General features: G+C 35.8%; 1 protein-coding gene across 9 annotated transcripts in view; it reads left to right on the top strand.

The window, feature by feature from the left end:
- SCLT1 (sodium channel and clathrin linker 1) overlaps positions 1 to 27192 on the top strand; it is a 201918-nt gene that overhangs the window by 100841 nt on the left and 73885 nt on the right. For 5 of the 9 annotated variants that reach the window (XM_045880459.2, XM_064585065.1, XM_064585063.1 and 2 more), the window contains 4 exons: positions 1763 to 1861; positions 13423 to 13494; positions 22752 to 22826; positions 25151 to 25296. In XM_045880459.2, coding sequence (XP_045736415.1) covers positions 1763 to 1861; positions 13423 to 13494; positions 22752 to 22826; positions 25151 to 25296 — 392 coding nt within the window. The remainder of the gene's footprint in view (positions 1 to 1762; positions 1862 to 13422; positions 13495 to 22751; positions 22827 to 25150; positions 25297 to 27192) is intronic. The other 4 variants (XM_045880461.2, XM_054508753.1, XM_054508754.1 and 1 more) reach the window with 4 other exon arrangements.

Below are 27192 nucleotides of genomic sequence, written 5' to 3'. Positions count from 1 at the left end.
ATAATATACTTGGAAATTGCTCTAAACTCTAAGTTAACTAAAACAGTTCAGAGCAAGACAAAATTGTTTATCTTTCCCCTCTGAAGCCTAGTCATATGAGCATTGTTAATATCAGGTCACTAAAGATGAACATTTTGTGTAAAGCACAATGGACAGAGAAGTAATGATATTCATTGCCTATCCCTTAAATCTACTCAGGTCCGAAGTCAACAGACCCTTAAAGAGCCCATTTATGGCTACAGTATTAAGCTCCCTCCTGACCCACTGTTTAATTGTTACAGAAGTCCCACCTTTAGTTGCTTGTTCCAGAAAGTCAAGGATTCTCTCCAGTGATCATACAAACAGACATGAAACACAGCCTACTATTGTTCTTTTATGATGTTTCCCTATTTCTTCATTGTCCCACTCTCCCACAAAGTTGTTACATCAAAACAGCTGTTACTGTATAATTTACAATAGCCAGGATATGGAAGCAACCCAGTTCCCATCCATATATGAATGGATAAAGATGTGGTGTATATATACAATGGAACATTACTCCGTCATAGAAAGAATGAAATCTTGCCATTTGTAACGACATGGTTGGACCTAGAGGGTCTAATACTAAGTGAAATAAGTCAGAGAAAGACAAATACCATATGATTTTACTCATGTGGAATTTAAGAAACAAAACAAATGAACAAAAAGAGACAGACTCTTAAATATGGAGAACAAACTGGTGGTTGAGGGAGGGCAGGTGAGTGGGGAGATGGGTGAAATAGGTGAAGGGGATTAAGAGTACACTTATCGGGACACCTGGGTGGGTCAGTCAGTTAAGCGTCTGCATTCAGCTCAGGTAATGAGCCCAGAGTCCTGGGATCAAGTCCCGCATCAGGCTCCTTGCTCTGCGGGAAGCCTGCTTCTCCCTCTCCCACTCCCCCTGCTTGTGTTCCCTCTCGCTGTGTCTCTCTCCATCTCTGTCAAATAAATAAATAAAAATCTTTAAAAAAATAAAAAAGAGTACACTTATGATGAGCACTGAGTAATGTATAGAACTATTGAATCATGGGTGCCTGGATGGCTCAGTCGTAGAGCATGCAACTCTTGATCTCAGGGTCATGACTTCAAGCCCCACATTGGGCATGGAGCCTACTTAAAAATAAAGAAATAAAAAAGAATTTAAAAAAAAAACTGCTGAATCATTATATTGTACACCTGAAATTAATATAACACCCTATTAATTCTATTTAAATAAAAAATAGCTGTTAATTCTCACTAGCTTACCTATTTAAGCAGGAAGAAATTTGTTAAACAATTTAAAAAATACAGATGGGAATGTGTATGGTATCTTTGGAAGGTAGTGGGATCAGAACACAAGGCCATTTATTATGTAATGATAAAAAAAGAGATTCAATCAGACCTAAAATTGGAGCAGTTTCAGGCTCAGAAAGATATTTTTGGTTTTTTTAATTTTTTATTTAAATTCAATTAGCCAACATATAGTGTAGTACATCATTAGTTCCAGATGTAGTGTTCAGTAATTTATTAGTTGTGTATTAACAACCTGTTCATAAAGATATTTGGTCTAGAGATGTAAATTTGGAAGTTGTCAGCATATAAATGATATTTAAAACCACGATACTGTCCCAGAAGTTTAGAATAAGATGTTTGCTTTCAACAAAGTGATCAGTGGAGAGGTTTTTAATCACTTACTGTGTTATCTTTATTAATAATGATGTGATTTATAATAACATGAAATGATTATGTGATTATTTTTCTGAAGGCTCTACTTGAAGAGAAGCAAAAAGAAGAAAATATAGAGAAAATGAAAGAAACAGTCTCTCGGCTTATGCAAGATGCTGCCATAAGAACCAGGAAGGAAGTAAGGAGTCTTTAAACTTTAAAAGTTTACAGAATTTCACAACCCAAGAATAAATACTACCTAAGCTTTTGTCTAATGGACCTAGCTAATTAACTATCAGCTAACTAAACCAATTGTGCTAAATTTCAAATAAAAGTCATCTCAGGATACCCCTACCATTTGAGCTAGAGTGGGGCTGAGGTGGGGACAGAGGAAGTTAGAGAGGAGGAGAGGGGTTTAGGCTAAGAATATCGTGAAGATTAATACACCTGAAGTGTAAAATTAAAAAGAAGCCTCAAAAAGAAAATAGAATGCATAAGAAGTAAGAGAAGAAAACCTACTGTTTGCTTGCAGAATCTTAGAGGAGCGTAGGACTGGAGAAATCTGGTTTGACCTCTTTTTTTTATTGGTAAAGAAACTGAAACCATGAGAGGTTGTTGACTCACTCAGTTATATATGAATTAAAGCCAGAATTTATTTTTTTTTAAGATTTTATTTATTTATTTGAGAGAGAGTGAGGGAGAGAGAGAGAGAAGGAGCAGGGGGAGGGGCAGAGGGAGAGGGAGAAGCAGACTCCCCACTGAGCAGGGAGCCCAATCCGGGGCTCGATCCCGGGACTCTGACCTGAGCCGAAGGCAGACACTTAACTGACTGAGCCACCCAGTTAAAGCCAGAATTTAGACTCATACCTTCTCCTGCTGTGCTGAGCCCAGCATTGTTTTGATCATATCATGCTGGCACTTGTACAATATGTGAATGTGTTGTTATTTTCAATTCTGTTATCAAGACTAAATCTGATATTTTTGTGTTAAACTAATGAATTGTTTCTTGGTTTGAATTGTGAGGCTTATGCAAATTAAAACTGGGAAATGTAAGTTTACTTTCATATAAAAAGACAAGACATAACATCTATTTGCCTTTTCTTCTGTATGGATATGAATCAATTCATAAGTGTTGTGGTAAAGTTTGAAAGTGTAAAGTGAATTGTGGAGGAAAAAAAAAAACCCATTTTAAAGATTAAAAAAACTGAAACAAGTAACTTGCTTTAGGGTTCTCCCTCTAGGAAGTAGCAAAACTAGATGTAAATACAAGTCTGTTGATTCTAGAGGTCTCTTCTCACTCACTGTGAGAAATTGTTTCCCATTAATTTTGTATTGTTTTGTTTTTAGAAATTTTCAAACCCATAAAAAGGTTAAAAGCTGTACAGTGAACACTTCTTTTCCCCTTAGCCAGATAATTCTTAATGCCTTACCACATCCATTCCATCTCTTTCTATACATACACACACTCTTTTGCCAAACATTTGGACATTGACTGCAGGCATTATGACACTTCACTCCTAAATATTTTGGCATGTTTTTCCCCTGAGGACATTTTACTATACAACCACACCACTATTACCATACCTTAAAAAAAAAAAATCATTATTTTAATGTACACTCAAATTTCCCTAAAATATCCTTGTTAGCTTTTTGGTTTTTTAAATCCAGGATCCAATCCAAATTTATGTATCATTGCATTTGACTGATATGTCTGTGTAGTCTCCCTCAATTTAACCTAGTCCTCAGCCTTCCTCTGTGTCTGCAAAGAATCCTTTGTACAATCCAGAATATTCCACATGTAGATTCATGTGACCATTTCTTCTTGATTAGATTTAGGTCATTTCTGGCAGAGTGATATGTGTATCTCCCACTTGATCACATCAGGAAGCTAAAATATAAGCTTGTGCATTGGTTGAAGCTAAGCTTGACCACATGGTTAAGGTGGTAAGACCAGAACTTTCCATTTGTATACTTTATAAATAATTGGAGGAAATACTCGAAGACAGTACAGGTATACTTTCTACCAAAAACTTCATCCAGTGGTCTTAGCATCCATTGATAATCCTTGCCTGAGATAAATATTATAAGGAGTGATTACAAATGATTATATTCTATCATTTTTATACATTTATTAGCTGTCATTTTTCAGTAAAGAAGAGTTTTCCCTTCTTTTTTAATATCATGATGGTTTCAGTGGTCTTTATTTTTTTGTTATAATCCATTACCATAATTTTTTTTCTTATATTGTCTCTGTAGCTTTTTTGCATAAACTATGTTCCTCTCTCATCTTGTACTTTCCCAACCTCAGCTATAGAATCAGCCACTTCTCCAAGAAACCTTGGTTATAATTTTATTTGATATTTGTGCCAGAGACATGAATTTGCAAAACTACTGTTTTCATTTTTACTGTAATATTTACATTAAAATGCTTTCCTATATATTCATAAAGACTATCTATGAAATGGTTAACATAAAGGATTGAAAACTAATAATCCCTTCCTTTAAAATGAGCTCCTATAAGATAGTTGGATACACTGTATACTCCATTACTGGATAAAATAAAGGTATTAATTCTTTTCTTACCTGTATTTTTTCTGTGGGCAGTATTATTTCTCTCCTAGACAGACTGAAGTAAACTTGTTTTAAACAGTTTCATCAGTTAAAAAAGTAAAGCTAATGTGCTTGCTTTCCTCCCAAGCAACTAACTGGTAGATTTTTCATTACTATAAATTCTCTGTATGATGTTTCTTAATGCAAAAATGTTCCTTAGAAATCTGTTACTTTGTCACAGGCTGAAATTAGGTGATTTCCTAAGATAAAATTTCTAATTTGAAGCAGAATCCAAACAAAAACCTGGGTTTTTTTTAAATCATCAATTTGTATACCATTTCTCTAGAAATCCTTGTCCTGTTTTTAGGGTTAAGAATACTGTTATCTTTGGTTGTAGTTTGAAATATTTTTGATGGCATATCTTTAAAATCTTTAATAAATTTTGTGACTTTTAGTGATAAAAATGTTTTATCAAAGTATTCATGATATGAGAAACCCTGTAATTGATTTCCTAATCCTAAAATACATTCATGTTGGGGCACCTGGGTGGCTCAGTTGGTTAAACATCAGACTCTTGATTTTAGCTCAAGTCATTATCTCAGGGTTGTGAGATCAATCCCCGTGACAGGCTCTGCCCTGGGAGTGAAGCTGCTTAAAATTCCTTCTCTCAGAGGAGGAGTAGGGGGACCCTCAGTCATCTCATCCCTTGAATACAGCTAGGTAGTTATCAAATCATTCTGAATATCTAAGAAATCAACTGGAGATCTGAGAAGAGAAAAGCTGCAAGTCTACAAGTAGAAAAGCCACCACTGTTTGGAAGGTAGGAGGTACAGAGACTTGAATCCAGGGTTATATAGCTGAGAATATGGAGGAGGGAGGGAACCTGCTTAAGGATACTGCAAAGTATTATAAGCAGAGGAGTGCAAAATCAGAACTTTTAGAAGTTTGCTGCAGTGGGGGATGTCCCTAGCCTAAAGGTGCTCAGGTGGTGAAGCAGGGCAGAATTCCAGGGGTAACAGCATCCTCTCAAGATCCCTGAGATATATATCCATATATATATATCTATATATATATGTGTGTGTATATATACATATATATGGATCTCCATATTATAGGGGTCCCATAAGATGAGGAGTAGGAGAAAGGGGCAGAAGGCTTATATGAACAAATTACAGCTGAGAACACCTCTAATCTGGGGACAGAAACAGATATTCAAGTCCAGAAGGCGCAGAGAACTGGGTTAGCCTGGTGGTGGGTATTGAGGAGGGCACATTCTGCATGGAGCACTGGGTGTTATGCACAAACAATGAATCATGGAACACTTCGTCTACAACTAATGATGTAATGTATGGGGATTAACATAAGAATAAAAATAAAAAATTAAAAAAAAAAATAAATAAATAAATAAAAGTCACAGGCTCGACATATTATAGTGAAGCTTGCAAATTTCAAAGATAAAGAGAAAATCCTGAAAGCAGTTCAGGACAAGAGGTCCTTAACCTACAAGGGTAGACACATAAGGCTGGCAGCAGACGTGTCCACAGAGACCTGGCAGGCCAGAAAGGACTGGCATGATATATTCAGCATGCTAAATGAGAAAATAATGCAGCCAAGAATACTTTATCGAGCAGGTCTGTCATTCAGGATAGAGGGAAAGATAGTTTCCAGGACAAACAAAAACTGAAGGAATTTATTAACACTAAACCAGCCCTGCAAGAAATATTAAGAGGGATCCTTTGAGCAGTGAGAAAGCCCAAAAGTAACAAAGACCAGAAAGGAACAGAGACAATCTATAGGAACAGCAACTTTACAAGTAATACAATGGCACTAAATTCGTATCTTTCAATAATTACTTTGAAAGTAAATGGACTAAGTGCTGTAATCAAAAGACATAGGGTATCAGAATGGATTAAAAAACAAGACCCATCCATATGCTGCTTACAAGAGACTCATTTTAGATCCAGACACTTCCAGATTGAAAGTGAAGGGGTAGAGAACCATTTATCATGCTAATGGACATCAAAAGAAAGCTGGAGTAGCCATCCTTATATCAGATAAACTAGATTTTAAACCAAAGACTGTAATAAGAGATGAAGGAGGACACTGTATCATAATAAAAGCATCTATCCAACAAGAATATCTAACAATTGTAAATATTTATGCCCCTAACTTGGGAGCAGCCAAATATATAAACCAATTAATAACCAAATTAAAGAAACTCATTGATAATAATACAATAATAATAGGGGACTTTAACACCCCACTTACAGCAATGGACAGATCATCTAAATATCAAGGAAAGGACTCTGAATGACACACTGGACCAGATGAACTTAACAGATACATTCAAAGCATTTCATCCTAAAGCAGCAGAATACACATTCTTCTTGAGTACACATGGAACATTCTCCAGAAAAGATCACATACTTGGCCACATATCAGGTCTCAACCGGTACAAAAAGACTGAGATCATACCATGCATATTTTCAGACCACAATGCTATAAAACTTGAAGTCAACCACAAGAAAAAATTGGAAGGACCACAAATACATGGAGGCTAAAGAACATCCTACTAAAGAATGAATGGGTCAGTCAGGAAATCAAAGAACAATTAAATACATGGAAGCAAATGAAAATGAAAACACAACAGTCCAAAAGCTTTGGGATGCAGGTGCTCCTAAGGCGTTCCTGAGAGGAAAGTATATAACAATACAGGCCTTCCTCAAGAAACAGGATAAGTCTCAAATATACAACCTAACCTTGTACCTAAAGGAGCTGGAAAGAACAGCAAATAAAGCCTAAACCAAGCAGGAGAAGAGAAATAATAAAGATTAGAGCAGAAATCAATTATATAGAAATTAAAAAAAAAAAAAAACAGTAGAACAGATCAACAAAACTAGGAGCGGGTTCTTTGAAAGAATTAATAAGATTGATAACCCCCTAGCCAGACTTATCAAAAAGAAAAGAGAAAAAGACCTAAATAAATAAAATCATGAATGAAAGAGGAGAGATCACAACCAACACTGAAGAAATACAAACAATTATAAGAAAATATTATGAGCAATTAAATGCCAACAAATTAGGCAATGTGGAAGAAATGGATACATTCCTAGAAACATGTAAACTACCAAAACTGAAACAGGAAGAAATAGAAAACCTGAACAGACCCATAACCAGCAAAGAAATTGAAGCAGTAATCAGAAATCTCCCAACAAGCAAGAGTCCAGAGCTGGATGGCTTCCAAGGGGAATGCTACCAAACATTTAAAGAAGAATTACTACCTATCCTACTGAAACTGTTCCAAAAAATAGAAATGGAAAGAAAACTTCCAAACTCTTTCTATGAGGCCAACATTACCTTGATTCCAAAACCAGAGACCCTACCAAAAAGGAGAATTACATACCAATATCCCTGATGAACATGGATGCAAAAATTCCCACCAAGATACTAGCTAATAGGATCCTACAGTACGTTGAAAAGATTATTCACCATGACCAAGTGGGATTTATTCATGGGCTGTAGGGGTGGTTCAACATCCACAAATCAATCAGTATGATACACCACATTAATAAAGGAAAGAACAAGAACCATATGATCCTCTCAATAGATGTAGAAAAAGCATTTAACAAAATACAGCATCCTTTCTTGATAAAAACTCTCTGCCATGTAGGGATAGAAGGAGCATACCTCAATATGATAAAAGCCATGTATGAAAGACACACAGCAAATATCGTCCTTAACAGGGAAAACCTGAGAGCTTTTCCCCTAAGGTCAGGAACATGAGAGGGAAGTCTATTCTCACCACTGTTGTTCAGCATAGTACTGGAAGTCCTAGCCTCAGCAGTCAGACAACAAAAAAGAAATAAAAAGCATCCGAATCAGCAAAGAAGTCAAATTCTCTTTCCTTGCAGATTACATGATTCTCTATGTAGAAAACCTAAAAGAGTCCACCAAAAAATTGCTAGAACTGATACAGGAATTCAGCAAAGTCATGAAATATAAGATCAATGCAAAGAAGTCAATTTCATTTCTGTACACTAACAATGAAGCAGAAGAAAGAAATCAAGTAATCGATCCCATTTACAATTGCACCAAAAACCATAAAATACCTAGGAATAAACCTAACCAAAGAGATAAAGGATCTGTACTCTGAAAACTGCGTAACACTTATGAAATAAATTGAGGAAGACACAAAGAAATGGAAAAACATTCCATGCTCATGGATTGGAAGAAAAAATATTATTAAAATGTGTATGCTACCCAAAGCAGTCTACATGTTGAATGCAATCCCTATCAAAATACCATCAGCATTGGGACGCCTGGGTGCCTCAGTCGGTTAAGTGTTTGCCTTCAGCTCAGGTCATGATCTCAGGGTCCTGGGATCAAGTCCTGCATCGGGCTCCTTGCTTGGCAGGGAGCCTGCTTCTCCCTCTGCCTGCCGCTCCCCCTACTTGTGCTTCTCTGACAAATAAATAAAATCTTAAAAAAAAAAAATACCACCAGCATTTTTCAGAGCTAGAACAATCCTAAAATTTGTATGGAACTAGAAAAGATCCCTAATAGCCAAGATAATGTTGAAAAAGAAAATCAAAGCTGGAGGTGTCACAGTTCCAGACTTCAAGCTGTATTACAAAGCTGTAATCATCAAGACAGTATGGTACTGGCACAAAACAGACACATAGATCAATGGAACAGAATAGAGAGCCCAGAAATGGACCCTCAACTCTATGGTCAACTCATCTTTGACAAAGCGGGAAAGAATGTCCAATGGAAAAAAGACAGTCTCTTCAACAAATGGTGTTGGGAAAACTAGACAGCCACATGCAGAAGAATGAAACTGGACCACTTTCTTACACCATGCACAAAAAATAAACTCAAAATGGAATAAGACCTAAATGTGAGACAGGAATCCATCAAAATCCTAGAGAACACAGGCAGCAACCTTTGACCTCAGCTGCAGCAACTTCTTAGTAGACATGTCTCCAAAAGCTAGGGAAAGAAAAGCAAAAATGAACTATTGGGACTTCACCAGGATAAAAAGCTTTTGCACAATCAAAAGGAAACAATCAACAAAACTAAAAGGAAACCTATGGAGTGGGAGAAGATATTTGCAAATGACGTATCAGATAAAGGGCTAGTATCCAAAACATAAAAACATATCAAACTCAATACCCAAAAAACAAATAACTTACAAATCACTTACAATTCCACTACCTAGAGGTAAACACTATTTTTAGCATTTGTCCTCTGAATTTTCATTTAATTGTGAATTATTAATGATGTGGTATAGTTATCTGTGAAACAAAAAATTCTGGAGATATATACATCAACCTTCAAATAGTGCTAAGCCTAGAAGATAGAATAATGAGGAACCTTTCTTTCTACATATTATAATTCTACAGTATGTGGAATTTCAAAGAGTAGGTATTATTTTCATTAACTATATATAAATAAACTATATATAATATCTTATAGAGCATGTAGTATATCCTTATATCCATTTATATTTTTAAAATATATTTTTTAATGTTTTTGTTTAAAAATTTTCAGCCGTATTGGTGATAATTGCCCCACTTATCATAATTTGACATGTCCTCCAAATATGTAGAATTAATCTGTTGAATTGGGGATTACTTATGTCTAATGACTTTAGAAGTATCTTTTTATTAACAAATATAATGAATCATCACATATTCATGTTCTGGCTGTAAAACCGAACAAAATATGACCATAGCTTATTTCTTTAAAACAGATATAGCTTTTTCTCAGATCTCTTTCAAACAAGTAAAACTTAATTTGTGAAAATAACATTTTATTTTCATTTTGATTTTAAATCATGGCTTAAAATTTGTGATCAAAATTATATTCATCCAGTTAGGCAATATTTGCACCATTATTGGTCTTTTCTATTTCTGTCTCTTGGTAGCTTACCTTACTATTTGGTTTATAAGTACCCTTACTATCCATAAATTATCAAAAAAAATGTTTACATAAAGAAAGTGAGGTTAGGGTAAGAGAGGTGACTTTAGTTCCCATACAGACTTCTGAACCCCAACCACATTAAACTGCCTCTCAAATATGTGTATTTGCTCACGTAACAAGATTTACATTGTGTTTTATCAGATACTAACCTTAAAATATTTTCTGTGACCTTTGCAGTATAGGATTTTATTGATGATATACCATCAGTTTCAGTAGTCCTACACAGTCTTTTTAGTAAGTATGAATAGGTTAATTCAGTGAATTTATCAGCATTACTGTAAAAATATTTCAAAATATATTTACTGCTGTGGTCATAAACCCTCATACTAGCTGCATCATTTCTAGATACTAAAAACATTTTTTGTGTGAGAGACAGACAGACATGACTGCACTCAAAGGAACTAAAATTTTTATATTCTGAAAACCATGACTTTATTTCTCTGTGCCTTAATCTTCCTCATCTATAATGTGGATAGTAACTACTTGATCAGATTCTTGGTGAGAATTAATGAGATAATAACACTTAAATAAGCACTCTAAACGGTTCCTCACACATCAGACCTCAGTAAATGCTAACTGTGATTATCACTGATCCATAAATAGGATGGATTGATCCTTCGTATAATTTTTCATAGGCAAAGTTTGCACCAAATTAAAATCTAAATAAGGCTCAGAGGGACCCACATATGTTTTTCATGTCTTCAGAAAGGTAACTCGTATTAATTAACCAAATAAAATATGTCAGTTTAATAAAATATGTCAGTGTTATAAATGTTCTAAAGAAGGCTTACCTCGGGGCGCCTGGGTGGCTCAGTCGTTAAGCGTCTGCCTTCGGCTTAGGTCAGGATCCCAGGGTCCTGGGATCGAGCCCCGCATCGGGCTCCCTGCTCAGCGGGAAGCCTGCTTCTCCCTCTTTCACTCCCCCTGCTTGTGTTCCCTCTCTTGCTGTGTCTCTTTCTGTCAAATAAATAAATAAAATCTTTTAAAAAAAAAAAAGGCTTACCTCATGTTTTGGAAATAATCTATTTTATAAGATCCTAGAAAATTCCAAAACTCTTTGGATCATACATGTTTACTGATGACATAGCATCAGTATCAGTATTCCTCGTGGTCTTTTTAAAAAGCATGAGTAGTTATTAGAAAAATTTATGTCATAGGAGCCATCCCGATGAGATGTAACTAATTCTTCAAAATATTCTGTATACATAAATCATACTGTTTTTAAAGTAATTTAAATGTTAATTCAAATAAGAGTTTTCCTCACAAAGTGATTTACTTAGTACTGAAATATGTGCAATATAAAAATATTCTTCTGTTTATAAAACAAAAGTGCCTTTAAAGTTATTAGTTACATTTTTAGTGTGTAATTCAGTTTTCTCTTGACTTGCTCTATGGCAGGAGTTCTCAAAAAGTGTTGTTCAGAGAGTCTGCAAGGTCAAACCTAACTTTCGTACCTAGAGTTTACTCTTTGCTTTTTTCATACTCATTCTCTCATGAGTGTACAGTGGTGTTTTCCAGAGGCAGATGATATGCAACAATACAACAGATTGAACATAGAAGTAGATATGAGAATCTGGCTGTCTTCTGTTGAGCCAGACATTAAGGAAATTTGCAAAAATGTAAAATACCATTCTTCTAAAAAATTTTCAGTTTTGGAAAATGTACTTATTTTTCATAAAAAATGTTATTTATGTTAACCTGTAATGGCTTTAGTTATTATCTTTGAAGAGATTAGTAAATATTTTGAAATATTCCCAGTTTTCACTCCTAATATGGTAAACTTTAATAGAAATTCACTCTCCCTCCACTATCATGGTAAAGTCTTGACTCTTTAATATACCATGTGCTTATTTTTTTTAATTTAATTTTATTATGTTAATCACCATACATTACATCATTAGTTTTTGATGTAGTGTTCCATGATTCATTGTTTGCATATGACACCCAGTGCTCCATTCAGTACGTGCCCTCTTTAATACCCATCACCAGGCTAACCCATCCCCCCACCCCCCCATTTGTTTCAGAGGTACAGGTCTGTGATTCATCAGTCTTACACAATTGACAGTGCTCACCATAGCACATACCCTCCCCAATGTCTGTCACCCAGCTACCCCATCCCTCCCACCCCCCACCACTCCAGCAACCCTCAGTTTGTTTCCTGAGATTAAGAATTCCTCATATCAGTGAGATCATATGATACATGTCTTTCTCTGATTGACTTACTTTGCTTAGCATAATACCCTCTAGTTCTATCCACGTCAGTGCAAACAGCAAGATTTTTTTGATGGCTGCATAATATTCCATTGTATATATATACCACCTCTTCTTTATCCATTCATCTGTTGATGGACATCTTGGCTCTTTCCATAGTTTGGCTATTGTGGACATCGCTGCTATAAACATTGGGGTGCTGTACCCCTTCAGATCACTACATTTGTATCTTTGGGGTAAATACCCAGTAGTGCAATTGCTGGGTCACAGGGTAGCTCTAGTTTCAACTTTTTGAGGAACCTCCATACTGTTTTTCAGAGTGGCTGCACCAGCTTGCATTCCCACTAACAGTGTAGGAGGGTTCCCCTTTCTCCACATCCTCGCCAACATCTGTCGTTTCCTGACTTGTTAATTTTAGCCATTCTGACTGGTGTGAGATGGTATCTCATTGAGGTTTTTATTTGGATTTCTCTATGCCGAGCGATATTGAGCACTTTTTCATATGTCTGTTGGCCATTTGGATGTGTCCATCAAAATCCTAGAGGAGAACACAGGCAGCCACCTCTTCAACCTCAGCCGCAGCAACTTCTTCCTAGAAACATCGCCAAAGGCAAGGGAAGCAAGGGCAAAAATGAACTATTGGGACTTCATCAGGATAAAAAGCTTTTGCACAGCAAAAGAAACAGTCAACAAAACCAAAAGACAACCAACAGAATGGGAAGAGATATTTGCAAATGACATACCAGATAAAGGGCTAGTATCCAAAATCTATAAAGAATTTATCAAACTCAACACCCAAAGAACAAATAATCCAATCAAGAAATGGCAGAATACATGAACAGACATTTTTCCAAAGAAGACATCCAAATGGCCAACAGACACATGAAAAAGTGCTTGTTTTTTATGACCTAAGAGTTACAATTTTATTTTTTATCAAAATTATTATCCTAAATATTTTTATTGGGTATTAATCAATTTTTGAAAACCTAAACAATTTATAAATGTCTTAATTTACAGGTTACAAGCACAAGGAAACAGTATAATATACAGATTTCTCGACTAAAAGAAGAACTTTCAGCCCTTCAAATGGTATGTTAGAAGACTATATTGATATTTTCTTCTGAATATTGATTATTTTAAAGGCCAGGATGCATTTTAATGTATCTTGTAATGGGCATTCTTGTTCATTCAGAAGATACTTATTAAGCCAGGAATTATGCTAGATGCTCGGAGCAGAGTAAAAATCAAAATAAACATGTTACCTGCAATCTTGGAACTTATGGTCTAGCAAGAAAGATCGATGGCATTTATCAGATTTTACTACAATTACTTTTTTTGACAAAGAACACACAGGGTGCTATTGAAGCACCCATCTGCAACTGCTACCATATGCCAGGTTCATCTGGGAGATGAGGGAGAAAGAGAACGTATATATGACAGTGGGAAAGAAGAAAGACAAGCTTCCCAAAAGAAATGAGTACTGAAATATAAATAAGCAAAGAGGAGAAAGGAAAAGAGAACTTGTGTGTCTAGAGGTGAAATTAAATATAAATTTAACAACAAGATTTGATGAAATGGAATTTAATAGCCTTGTTTACGGTGGAATAAAAGTACAAGAATTTTCAGAGATTGGGAAGATATTTTCAACTTCACAAACTCTAATTTTCTGAATCTCTATATTGCTTTTAATCTTGACTACAAAACTTAGCAATGAATAATGTTTTGTAATAAATATGTTACATTATGTTAGTTCTCTCTGTCTCCTGTCTCCCTCCTACCTTCTCCCTTCCTCTTTCTTCTTGAAAATCTTACCTTTCCAATTAGATTGTAAATACCTCAAAGTAGAAGAGTCTTAAGCCTCCTTTTATTTTCCCCATTGCCTAGCACAGTGTTTTCACAGCATGTTCTTTAATAAATATTTACTGACTGGTATTTAAACAACTCTGAAAGAAGGAGCACATGTTCCACATTCTACAAACTCTGTAATGTACATGATGAGACCTTTGTCTTTGTGTATAGATCCTGAGAGTAATAGAATAAGAAATTGTTACTTATTGTTTGTTTAATGTCATCTGTTTTAAGGATGGAGGAATATTAAGTAAAATTAGTGGGATGCCATGTGGCCAATTAGTCATGTTTAATTATTTGTTGTTTTTCAGTTTTGCTTCCTCTTCTATCACCTTCCTATTTTGCTTGTTCTCTTACGTGGACTGATTTAGCTATCAACAGATTCACAGCTTAGAAAAAGAAGGTCCTACCCCAGTCCAGCATCATTTAATGGCTTGTAAACTCTGAAAGGACAAGAACACTATTTCTTTCTCTTTCCCCAAAGGAATGTGTATTGGATAAGATCTGCAGCAATTTTTAAAATAATAACTCTTAACAACCACAACCAGAGTTATATAAACTCACTTTAGAGCAAAAATTTTTATTTCAGTTTATTACAAAAGGTGTTTCTTATGATTTATAGTAAAACAATTGTAATCCATAGCTAAGTGGATTTTTCCAAAGATATTAAATATTATCTGATGTCATACTGATTCCATGGGGAAAACTGTGCTGATTAATTGAAAAGTGTTTTAAATATTAGGCATTGAGAAATATGCCTGAAGGAAGACACTTTAAAGAGCAGATTTTCTCAGGTAACTCAAAAACTCAGACTATGGTTTGAGACATAATAACCTGACATTGGCTATTGATTTATATTCTTAAGTACTGAAGTCAAGGAGAGAAGTTAAGCATACTTTAGCTAACCCAAAACTAAGTTATGCTTGTAGGAAGGAGAAAAACTTGTGTTTTAGGTTAGTGTGCAGATTTTTTGATAGGTTTAAGAAAAGACCAGAGCCGGTCTAGCCACATATCTCCCTTTGGAAAGCAGCACAGCTTTTACTTTCTCCTACAGGGTACAGTTTCTTTTAAGAATACTCAAGGTTGGGGCGCCTGGGTGGCTCAGATGGTTAAGCATCTGCCTTCGGTTCAGGTCATGATTCCAGGGTCCTGGGATTGAGCTCCATGTCTGGTTCCTGGCTCAGCGGGGATCCTGCTTCTCCCTCTGCCTCTCCCCCTGCTCGTGCTCTCTCTCTCTCTCTCTCTGTATCTCTGTGTCTCAAATGAATAGATAAAATCTTTAAAAAAAAAAATACTCAAGGTTTTTTGGGTGTTGAGTTTAAGAAGTTCTTTATAGATCTTGGATATCAGCCCTTTGTCTGTAGTGTTATTTGCAAAAATCTTCTCTCATTCCATGGGTTGCCTCTTTGGTTTGTTGACTGTTTCCTTTGCTGTACAGAAGCTTTTTATCTTAAGTCCCAAAAGTTCATTTTCGCTTTTGTTTCGCTTGCCTTTGGGGACGTGTCTTGAAAGAAGTTGCTGTGGCTGATGTCGAAGAGGCTACTGGATTTTGATGGATTCCTGTCTCACATTGAGGTCTTTCATCCATTTTGAGTTTATCTTTGTGTATGATGTGAGAGAATGGTTGAGTTTCATTCTTCTCTATATAGCTGTCCAATTTTCCCAGCACTGCTTATTGAAGAGACTTTTTTCCATTGCATTTTTTTTTCCTGCTTTGTCGAAGATTATTTGACCATAGAGTTGAGGGTCCATATCTGGGTTCTCTATTCTGTTCTGTTGGTCTATGTGTCTGTTTTTGTGCCAGTACCATGCTGTCTTGGTGATCACAGCTTTGTAATACAGCTTGAAATCAGGCAACGTGATGCTCCCAGCTTTGTTTTTCTTTTCCAACATTTCCTTGGCTATTCAGGGTCTTTTCTGATTCCATACAAATTTTAGGATTGTTTGTTCCAGCACTTTAAAAAATGCCATTGGAATTTTGATAGGGATGGCGTTGAAGGTATAGATTGCTCTGGGCAGCATAGACATTTTAACAGTTTTTATTCTTCCGATCCTTGAGACGATGACTGGATAAAGAAGATGTGGTCCATATATACAATGGAATATTAGCCATCAGCAAGGATGAATACCCAACTTTCTCATCAACATGGATGGGACTGGAAGAAATTATGCTAAGTGAAATAAGTCAAGCAGAGAAAGTCATTTATCATATGGTTTCACTTATTTGTGGAACATAAGGAATGGAGGACATTAGGAGAAGGAAGGGAGAATTGAAGGGGAGGAAGTCAGAAGGGGAGCCATGAGAGACTATGGACTCCGAGAAACAAACTGAGGGCTTTAGAGGGGATGGGGTGGGGGGATGGGTTAGCCCAGTGATGGGTGTTAAGGATGGAGCACTGGGTGTTATATGCAAACAGTGAATCATGGAACACTACATCAAAAAGTAATGACATACTGTATGGTGACTAACATAATAAAATTTAAAAAAATTAAAAAGCAAAAAAAAAAATACTCAAAGTTTTAATTCTGCCAACTAGCAGAATTTGATTACAACAAATGAGTAAGAAGATTGGTTATTAATTTTATACAATTTAAATGAAAAGTTCCTTATGATCTTTTTTGGGTCAGTGAATTTAAAAAAAAAATTTTTTTTTTAATTTTGAATCTCCACATCCGTAGGTATTTAGATATCTTTTTATTGTTTTCTAATCCAGTTAAATAGATGGCACAGATTATAATCTATATGATATTGATTCTTTTTTTTTTTTTTTAAGATTTTATTTATTTATTTGAGAGAGAGAGAATGAGAGACAGAGAGCATGAAAGGGAGGAGGGTCAGAGGGAGAAGCAGACTCCCTGCCGAGCAGGGAGCCCCATGCGGGACTCGATACTGGGACTCCAGGATCATGACCTGAGCTGAAGGCAGTCGCTTAACCAACTGAGCCACCCAGGCGCCCTATATGATATTGATTCTTAATATTTGTTATGATTTTCCTTATGGTAGACTATATAGGATATGATTTTGAAAATACTCCATGAGTACTTGAAAAAATATTTAGTATCATTTGGTCATATCTTTCCCAAAAGGTAGGAGTATTGGTGGTGATTAATAGCAAATGTCCATGAAAGCTTTTTAATAATAGTAATTTTAAATGTTTGCTTTAGCATTACAGTGAATTTTTAATAGAATTAATATATTTCTCTATAAAGGTTTCAACTTTTCTGTCTTATTTTAACTTTATTTGAGGTTAACCCAATACTCTTTCAGTCCTCATTTTATCAGTGAAATGGTGGATTGTGTGGAGAGAGATGCATAGTGTATTTATCATGTACCTTTCTTTATATGTCATTCACCAGATTCAGAAGTGTGATCCAACCTGGTTATTAATATCTACATTAAAAATCATATGGGAATCATATCAATAGCTGCAGAAAAAGCATTTGACAAAATCCAACCCCCATTCATGATAAAAACTCCCAGTAACTAGAAACAGAGGGGAACTTCCTCAACTTGATAAAGAATATCTACAAAAAGCCTACAGCTGTGAAACCCAAAAGCTTTCCCAGTAAGATCAGGAACAAGGCAATCATGTGCCCTCTCACCACTGCTTTACAACATCAAGCTGGAAGTACTCTAATGCAATTTGACTAAAAAAGGAAATAAACGTTGTACAGATTGGGAAGAAAGAAATTTGTTTGCAGATGACATGATTGTCTATGTAGAAAACAAACCAAAAAAAAGAACAAAAAAACTGTGGAGCAAAAAAACAATTACAGCATACAAGGTTGCAGGATACAGGGATAATATACAAAAGTCAAGTGTTTTCCCATATACCAGCAATGAACAAATGGAATTTTAAATTAAAAACATTGTGCCATTTACCTTAGTACATAAAAAAATTACTAAGTTATATATCTAACAAATTTGAGGAAAACTCTGATGGAAGATATCAAAGAATAAGTAAATAAATGAAGAGATAGCCCATGTTCATGGATAGGAAGACTCAAAGTCAAAATGTCAGTTCTTCCCAGTCTGACCTATAGATTGAGTACAATCCCAGTCAAAATCCCAGCAAGTTATTTTGTGGATATTGACAAACTGATTCTAAAGTTTATCTGGAGAAAACAGTTAGTATCCAAAATCTATAAAGAACTTATCAAACTCAACACCCAAAAAACAAATAATCCAGTTAAGAAATGGGCAGAAGACATGAATAGACACTTTTCCAAAGAAGACATCCAGATGGCCAACAGACACATGAAAAGATGCTCAGCATCACTCATTATCAGGGAAATACAAATCAAAACACAATGAGATACCACCTCACACCTGTCAGAATGGCTAAAATTAATAGCACAAGAAACAACAAGTGTTGGTGAGGATGCAGAGAAAGGAGAACACTCTTGCATTGTTGGTGGGAATGCAAACTGGTGCAGCTGCTGTGGAAAAGTGTGGAGGTTCCTCAGAACGTTAAAAATAGAACTACACTATGATCCAGCAGTTACACTACTAGGTATTTACCCAAGGGATAAAAAAATACAGATATGAAGGGGTACATACACCTCAATGTTTATAGCAGCATTATCAATAATAGCCAAACTATGGAGAGAGCTCAAATGTCCATTGACTGATGAATGGATAAAGAAGAGGTGTTATATATATGGGAATATTACTCAGCCATCAAAAAGAATGAAATCTTGCCATTTGCAACAATGTGGATGAAGCTAGAGTGTATTATACTAAGCAAAATAAGTCAATCAGAGAAAAATACCATATGATCTCACTCATATGTGGAATTTAGGAAATGAAACAAATGAACATATGACAAGGGGAGAAAAAGACAGAGAGAGGAAAACAAACCATAAGAGACTCTTAACAATAGAGAACAGGGCACCCGGGTGGCTTAGTTGGTTAAGCGTCTGCCTTCGGCTCAGGTCATGATCCCAAGGTCCTGATATTGAGTCCCAGGTCGGGCTCCCTGCTCAGCTCCCTACTCAGCAGGGAGTCTGCTTCTCCCTCTGCCTCCCCCTCCCCCGCTCATGTGCACATGCGCACTCTCTCTCTTTCTCAAATAAAATCTTGAAGAAAAAAAAAAAACAATAGAGAACAAACTGAGGGCCAGTGGAGGGAGGTGGATAAAGGTTGGGCTAAATGGGTGTTGGGTATTAAGGAAGGCGCTTGTTATGTTGAGCACTAGGTGTTGAATATAAGTGATGAATCACTGAATTCTACTCCTGAAACCAATATTGCACTGTATGTTACTAATTAGAATTTAAATAAAAATTCAAAAAATAATAATTTTTAAATAAATAAAACTTATCTGGAGAGACAAAAGACCCAAAAATAGCCAACACAGTATTAAAGGAGAAGAACAAAATCAGAGGACTGACACTACCAGATTTCAAGAATTACTATAAAGCTATAATAAGCTAGCATGATATTGGTGAAAAAATAGACAAATGGAATAAAATACAGAATCTGGAATGGGATAAAATATAGTCCCACATAAATGCAGTCAGCTGATCATTGACAAAGATGCAAAGGCAATACAATGATTCAAAGACAATCTTTTTAGCAAATGGTGCTAGGACAATTAGACATTCACATGTAAAAGAATGAATATAGACAAAGACCTTACACCCTCCACAAAAATTAATTCAAAATGGTCACAGACCTAAATGTAAAACACAAAACTATAAAATTCATAGAAGATAAATAGAAGAAAATCTGGATGATCTTGGGTTTGGCAGTGAATTTGGGGGTATAACATCAAAGGCATGACCCATGAAACAATTGATAAGTTGGACTGAATTAAAATGAAAAATTTCTCTGTGAAAGACCCTGTCAAGAGAATGAAAATTCAAACCACAGACAGGGAGAAAATATTTGCAAAAGGCATAGCAGATAAAGGACTATTATCCAAAATATATGAAGAACTCTTAAAACTTAACAATAAGAAAACAACTCAATTAAAAAGTGGGCATGTGGGGCACCTGGGTGGCTCAGTTGTTAAGCATCTGCCTTCGGCTCAGGTCATGGTCCCAGGGTCCTGGAATCGAGCCCCACATCGGGCTCCCTGCTTGGCAGGGAACCTGCTTCTCCCACTCCCACTCCCCTGCTGTATTCCCTCTCTCCCTGTCTCTCTCTCTGTCTGTGTCAAATAAATAAAATCTTTAAAAAAAAAAAAATAAGAAGTGGGCACATGTTGTGATGAGCACTGGGTGTTATATGCAACTAATGAATCAGTGGCTAACTGAACATAATAAAAAAAAAAAAAAGTGGACCAAAGATCTTAACAGACACCCCATCAAAGGAGATATGCAGATGGCATATAAGATTATGAAAAGATGCTACACATCATATTTCACCAGGAAAGTGCAAACTAAAACAATAATGAGCTGCTACTCATTACACCAAATATGTACTAGATACACCTATTACAATGGCCAAAATTCAGAACACTGACACCACCCAACTCTGGGAAAGATGTGGAGCAACAGGAATTCTCAATTCATTCATTGCTGGTGGAAATGCAAAATGGTATAGCCACTTTTGAAGGCAGTGTGATGGTTTCTTACAAAACTAAATATACTCTTACTATATGGTCCAACAATTGCACTCTTCTGTATTTACCCAAAAGAGTTGAAAACATATCCACACAAAAACCTGAACATTCAGGATGTTTATAGCAGCTTTGTTCACAGTTGCCAAAACTTGGAAGCAACCAAAATGTCCTTTGGTTAGGCAAATGGACAAATAAACTGGTACATCCAGACAATGGAGTATTATTCAGCACTAAAAAGAAATGAGCTATCAAGCTATGAGAAGACATGGGGGAAACTAAAATGTGTATTATTAAGTGAAAGAAGCTAGTCTGAAAAGGCTACATACTGTTTGATTCTAATTGACAGTCTGGGAAAGGCAAAACTATGAAGACAGTAAAAACGTTTTCAGGGGTTTAGGAGGAGAGAGGGATGAATAAGCATAGGTGAAGCACAGAGGATTTTTAGAACAGTGAAACTACTCTGTATGGTACTATAATGGTGGGTACATGTCATTGCAAGTTTATCCAAACCTGTAAAATGTATAGCACCAAGAGTGAACTCAAATGTAAACTATGGGCTTTGAGTGATAATGTTGTGTCAGTGTAGGTTCATCAGTATTAATAAATATACCATTACAGTGAGGGATGTTGAAAATGGGGGAGGGCTCTGCACATATGGGGACAAGAAATATAGTGGAAATCTCTAACTTGTCAATTTGCTGTTAACCTAAAACTGCTCTAAAAATAGTCTTTTAACAATCACATAAGATGAGTTATGAACATAGGAGAAATCCCAAATTTCACACCATAAAACCACTTTTTTATAGATTAGCAATTTACTGTATGAACATATGGCACATTAAAGTTTCATTTCTTGTACACTAACAATTCTGCCTTAATGAAAGATAATAAATTTGGATCAATCATCTGATTAGTAACATAGGGTTAAGGGTCTTCATTATAATCAGAATTCATTTGGGGTCACAATTTAGAAGCTCATTTTAAAATTTAAAACCATTGATATACAGTACTTCTGTAAAATAGAGTTATGCTAAAGATAATTGAATATCAGTAGTGTACTGCCAGTAAGGAGGTTCATCCAAAGCATAAAATACAATTAATAGAAAATAATCACACCCATTCTCGAAAATAAATAGATAAAAACAAATAGCTATGAGGAACCAGTCATTATAAATGGTTGTTTCAGTTTTACTCTCATTTGCAAAATACTAAATTTTATCAACTGATTGATATGCTTGCTCAGTTTTACTGATTAAAACCTTTGGAGCAGAAATGTTTTATGATCATGCTAATAAAATTTTTACTGTGTCCATTGGCTCTCTTCTCTTTTTTTTTGAGAGAACATGTGAACAGAGGGTGGGGGAGGAAAAGGGCAGAGGTAGAGGGAGAGAGAGAATCTTGAGCAGACTCCCCACTGAGCACAGAGCCCAGTGCAGAATTTGATCTCACAACCCTGAGATCATGACCTGAGCTGAAATCAAGAGTCAGACGCTTACCAACTGAGCCACCAGGTGGCTCTTTATAAGTTTTGCAAAAAAAAAAAAGTTTTAGAATTTATTTATATACCTTTGTGCCTTTTAGACCACAGGTTATCCTCAGGGTGTTGTGTCACTGTCCAGTTCTGTGTTCCTTTTCAAAATAAGTCGTAAGAGTATATGAATAAAACTAATGTGAGAAAAGGGTCTCATTTTTTTCTCTCTAGAATCCCTCAACCTCTGTCACCAATTTAGAATGTTTACTTAGAACTCCTGAGATAGGTAGCTCTTTGAAGATGGAGGTTTTTTGGTTTTGTTTTTGCTTAATAATCAGTATGGTCCTGCTGTATTGATAGGGTAAGTGTGGTATTCTTGTTATGAACAAATCATTTTATGTATCCATTTTTTCTTAAGATTTTACAAATATATTTATTTCCAATATGAATTGAATTTATAGGAGTGTGCTGAAAAACAAGGACAAATTGAACGAGCCATTAGGGAGAAAAAAGCAGTGGAAGGAGAACTAGAAAAGGTAAAAAAAAACAAAAAACAAAAACCTAACCTAAAACTCAACTGCAAATGCTCACTATTACTCTCCACTTTCATCACACTGCCTACTAGCAACCCCTACATTGTAAGTGAGTGTTTTTATTTGGAATATATTCACAGTCAACACTTAAATACTAGTATTGCCTGAATACATTTCTTTGTAAGAGTGGCCACAGTATATGTACTTTTTACTTAAAGGTATAAATTTTATGAAGTAGCTATATTCCTTGTTTAAACTTCATCCCAATAGTAAATTTTACTTGGTCTCCCTTCTGTTTTTAAATTTAATGCCAACTTTTATTGGGTGTAAGCTATTTATAAAAACAAGTATATATAACTAGAAAATTATATCATTACTCTAATTTTAACCTTTTAAAAGTATAGATTTTTATTTCTTAAGTAGGAAAATATTACCCCAATGATATTTGAGAAAAAATAATGTGAAAAGTCTATACTTTAAAATTTTATTTCTTATTTAAATAACTTTTTTACCATCAGTAAATATCCCACTCTCTTAAAATGCCTTGGGAAAACAGGGAAATGAAACTTGATGCAGCATATACTGTGTTTTAAGTGCTGCCTTAGGAACTCACAGAGGTTAAGTAACTTACCCACGCTAACAAGTAGTAAATGGTAGAGCCAGAATTTGATGTCCAAAGAAGAACTACATAGTATAAAAAGCATGTGACATATCTGTATTAGTGACATAAAAAGATAATGACATCAGATAGTAAAAGAGTCACAAAAGCAGCATTTAGCAAAAGTATATATGTCATGTTCCAGGTAGGACATTTATGGTCACCAGTCTCCTGTGAGGTTGATTCCTTCTGAGTTACTGTTATGGAATAGGGATAGATCCCATTTAGATTGCTACCTACTGTACATCATGGCTGGGATAAATTTTTTAAATCACATGGCATAGATTAAGGAATAGGCTTAATTGGGGAAATGTAAAACAAGACTAAAGACAACAGGTAAAGAAAAGGCACAGGATATACACGTGTCTGTATTTTAGTAGTGGGACATTAACTTGCTGATATCCTACCTTTTTATAGAGCAGGAGTGACAAAGCAGTCTTTTCAGTGGGAGAAGATACAGGTTGCTTGACCAGGCAGTCTGGATTTAGGGGGTAGCTATGGGTAGAATTTGTCTGAAATGTGAGCTGCTTAGCACCTGGAGACTTTACAGTTCTCAGGATGTTACAGCCCCTGTGTTGTGGTAGGAAGCCTGTCTTATAAGAAGCTGAGCTTGGGTACACCCACTCCTGTTGGGAAAAGAGGCACCCCCCTTTCAGTTAGATTATGGTCTAGTTAATCCAGAGTAAGATTATAGAATCACTTTCAGATAGTTCTGTTTATTGCACCATAGCATATGTCTGTATTCTTTAATATCAGAATACAGAACTGTCTTTTTTTTTTTTTTAAGATTTTATTTATTTATTTGAAAGAGAAAACATGCATGAGCATACTCGCCACTGAGCAGAGAGCCCAAAGCAGGGCTCAATCTCAGGATCCCAAGATCATTACCTGAGCCAAAGACAGACACTTAACCAACTGAGCCACCAGGTGTGCCTGAATATAGAATTGTCTTGAAGGGTGTTCAAAACAATTTAATCAAAACAGTTATCTCTAATTGGTGACATTTAGAATATTTCTTTTCTTTCAATATTTTACATTTCTTTTTAAAATAATAAAACTATCCCCAGGACCAAATGGCTTCACAACATATTCTACCAAACAGTTGAAGAGTTAATACCTATTCTTCTCAAACTATTCCAAAGAACAGAAAAGGAAGGAAACCTTCCAAATTCATTCTGTGAGGCCAGCTTCACCCTGACCAGGTAAAGACACTACTAAACAGAACTGCAGACCATTATCCCCAATGAACATAGATGTAAAAATCCTCAATAAAAATACTAGCAAATTGAATCCAGCAATACATTAAAAAAATCATTCACCATGATCAAGTGAGATTTATTCCTGGGTTGCCAGAGTGGTTCAATATTTGCAAATCAATCAACATGACACATCACATTAATGAAAGGATAAAATAAATAATTTTTTAAATAACATATTAAAACTAGTTTACAGTGAGCATGAATACTTTCAAAAATAATTTTTATGTGTCAGTTTTCAACATTTTTTAAATATGAAATAACCAAAGTTACTGATATGTCTTACTGTGTAACGATGGGAACAAATGAACACATGATTATGGGTTTTTATTTATCATTGATTTCAGTTTCTAAACTGTAATTTCTTAAGACAGTTTTCTTCTGTAAGGTAATATACATATAATCTTTTGCAGATTTACCATGAAGGTAGAGTAAATCAAAGTGATTACAGAAAACTAGAAGAAATGCACCAAAGATGTCTGGTTGCAGAGCGTTCAAAAGATGATCTTCAACTAAGACTTAAGACAGCAGAAAATAAAATAAAACAACTTGAAATAAAGTAAGTTATTCTTTTCGATTTTCTGTTAACATTTTCAGAATTCATACACTTTCTGACAGATTCTTTACTTTTTTTAAAATAGGACTTACATATATGATGAAAAAAAACTTTTTAGCACCAAATAGAATCTTTTAAGCGTCTTTCTTTCTTTTTTTTTTTTTTTAAGATTTTATTTATTTACTTTACAGAGAGAGAGCACAAGCAGGGGAAGCAGCAGGCAGAGGGAGAGGGATAAGCAGGCCCCCCGCTGAGCAAGGAGACTGATGTGGGGCTCGATCCCAGGACCCTGGGATCATGATCTGCACTGAAGGCAGACGCTTAACCAACTGAGCCACCCGGTTGCCCCTTTAAGCTTATTTCTGAAAACTAATTTCCTCAGGAAGAAAAGATTTAACAGTATTATACCGTTTTATTTTAAATTTCTCCCTTTTGGCAGTTAAATAGAATGCTAATAAGACTGAGTTCTTTTCATACTAACTATGCAGCTTTTACAGTAGCTTCCTTATAATTATTGCTTTTATACTCAGTTTATACTTACATTTCTTTTGTTATTGAATATTCTATAATAATCCATCATGTTTATTTATTACATTGTCTACTAAAATGGTAAATTTATAGTCTGGCATATCCCTTCTGAATATTTTTCTACCTTTTCCCCCAGAGTGTTATTTAATACAGTAAAACTTAATTTGAATTACGTGAAATCTCAGTCTGTTACAGAATATGTTTAATATTTTAAAAATAAAGAGGAATAATGTCAGCAACACAGTGGAATGAATTGGAGGTACCCAGCCCATGTCCCTCCACAGAAAAATATATGAAAGGCATCCCTGGACAAAAATGCCTTTGTGAGAGCTTTGGGATCCAGGTAGGAGGTTACAAAACACTGCTGGAGCCCAAAAACAGGGAGGGAAGCTTACGCACCAGTGGCAGTGCACACTATGGTCCCATCTACCTATGGTCTTGGCTCTAAGCCTACTTGTCTGCAGTCCTACACCTGGCCCCCTCCACCAAGGGACTCAAAAAAGCCATCCCTGTGGGTACTTCTGATAACAGATCTGCCCTCAGAGCTGACTGTTGTTCTGCATCCCAGCTCTAGTTCCACTCTCTTATGGTGTGGAGGCAGTCCTGCTCTCCCAGGAACCAGCCCAGTAAACTGATGGGAGTATTAACTGTTGCCCAGCAGAAGTCATACCTGACTGCAGACTTAGCAAAAACCACAAGACATGGATCCAGCAGTGCTCTACCACAATTTGAGGTAGTCTTTCATTGCCAGGAATCCACCCAAAAGACCCAGCAGAAGCCACACTTGTAGATGCTTCCAGTTAAACACCCACTGACCTCAGACCTGAGTACAATCCCTGAGGCAGTCTTGTGACCCAACTTTAGTCCCACTCTACCACAGTCCAAAAGCAGTCCTACCCACCCATGGACCAGCCCAGTGACATGACAGGAGCGCCCTTAGGAACCCATGGGACACAACACCTGACTGTACCCCGATGACATGCTTGCCAACCATGAACCTGCCAATAGCCACATGACATGGTTTCAGCCTTACTCAACCACAATCCCAGAAGCAGCCCTATCAGTTGTAGGACTTGGCGGGATAAAGTCTACCTGCCAAAATAAGTCTATAAAGACTGGAAGAGGAATCTGCTTTTTCAAATACACAGATACCAAGAAAGAATCAGACAAACATGTCAACACCAAAGGAAGCTAATGAAGCTGTACTAACTGACCCAAAAGAAACAGAGACCCATGAACTGCTTGACAAAAATTTTAAATGTTGTCTTAAAGAAACTCAGTTGACTATGAGAGAACACATTCAACTAAATGAAATCAGAAAAATGATACATGAACAAAATGAGAAGTTTAACAAAGAAATAGAAACCATTA

The sequence above is a fragment of the Mirounga angustirostris genome, unplaced genomic scaffold (assembly GCF_029215605.1).
Source record: "Mirounga angustirostris isolate CCGP_5_RB_7025 unplaced genomic scaffold, mMirAng1.0.hap1 SCAF_2, whole genome shotgun sequence".
Lineage (NCBI taxonomy): Eukaryota > Metazoa > Chordata > Mammalia > Carnivora > Phocidae > Mirounga > Mirounga angustirostris.
This window is presented reverse-complemented; position numbering and strand designations above follow the sequence as displayed.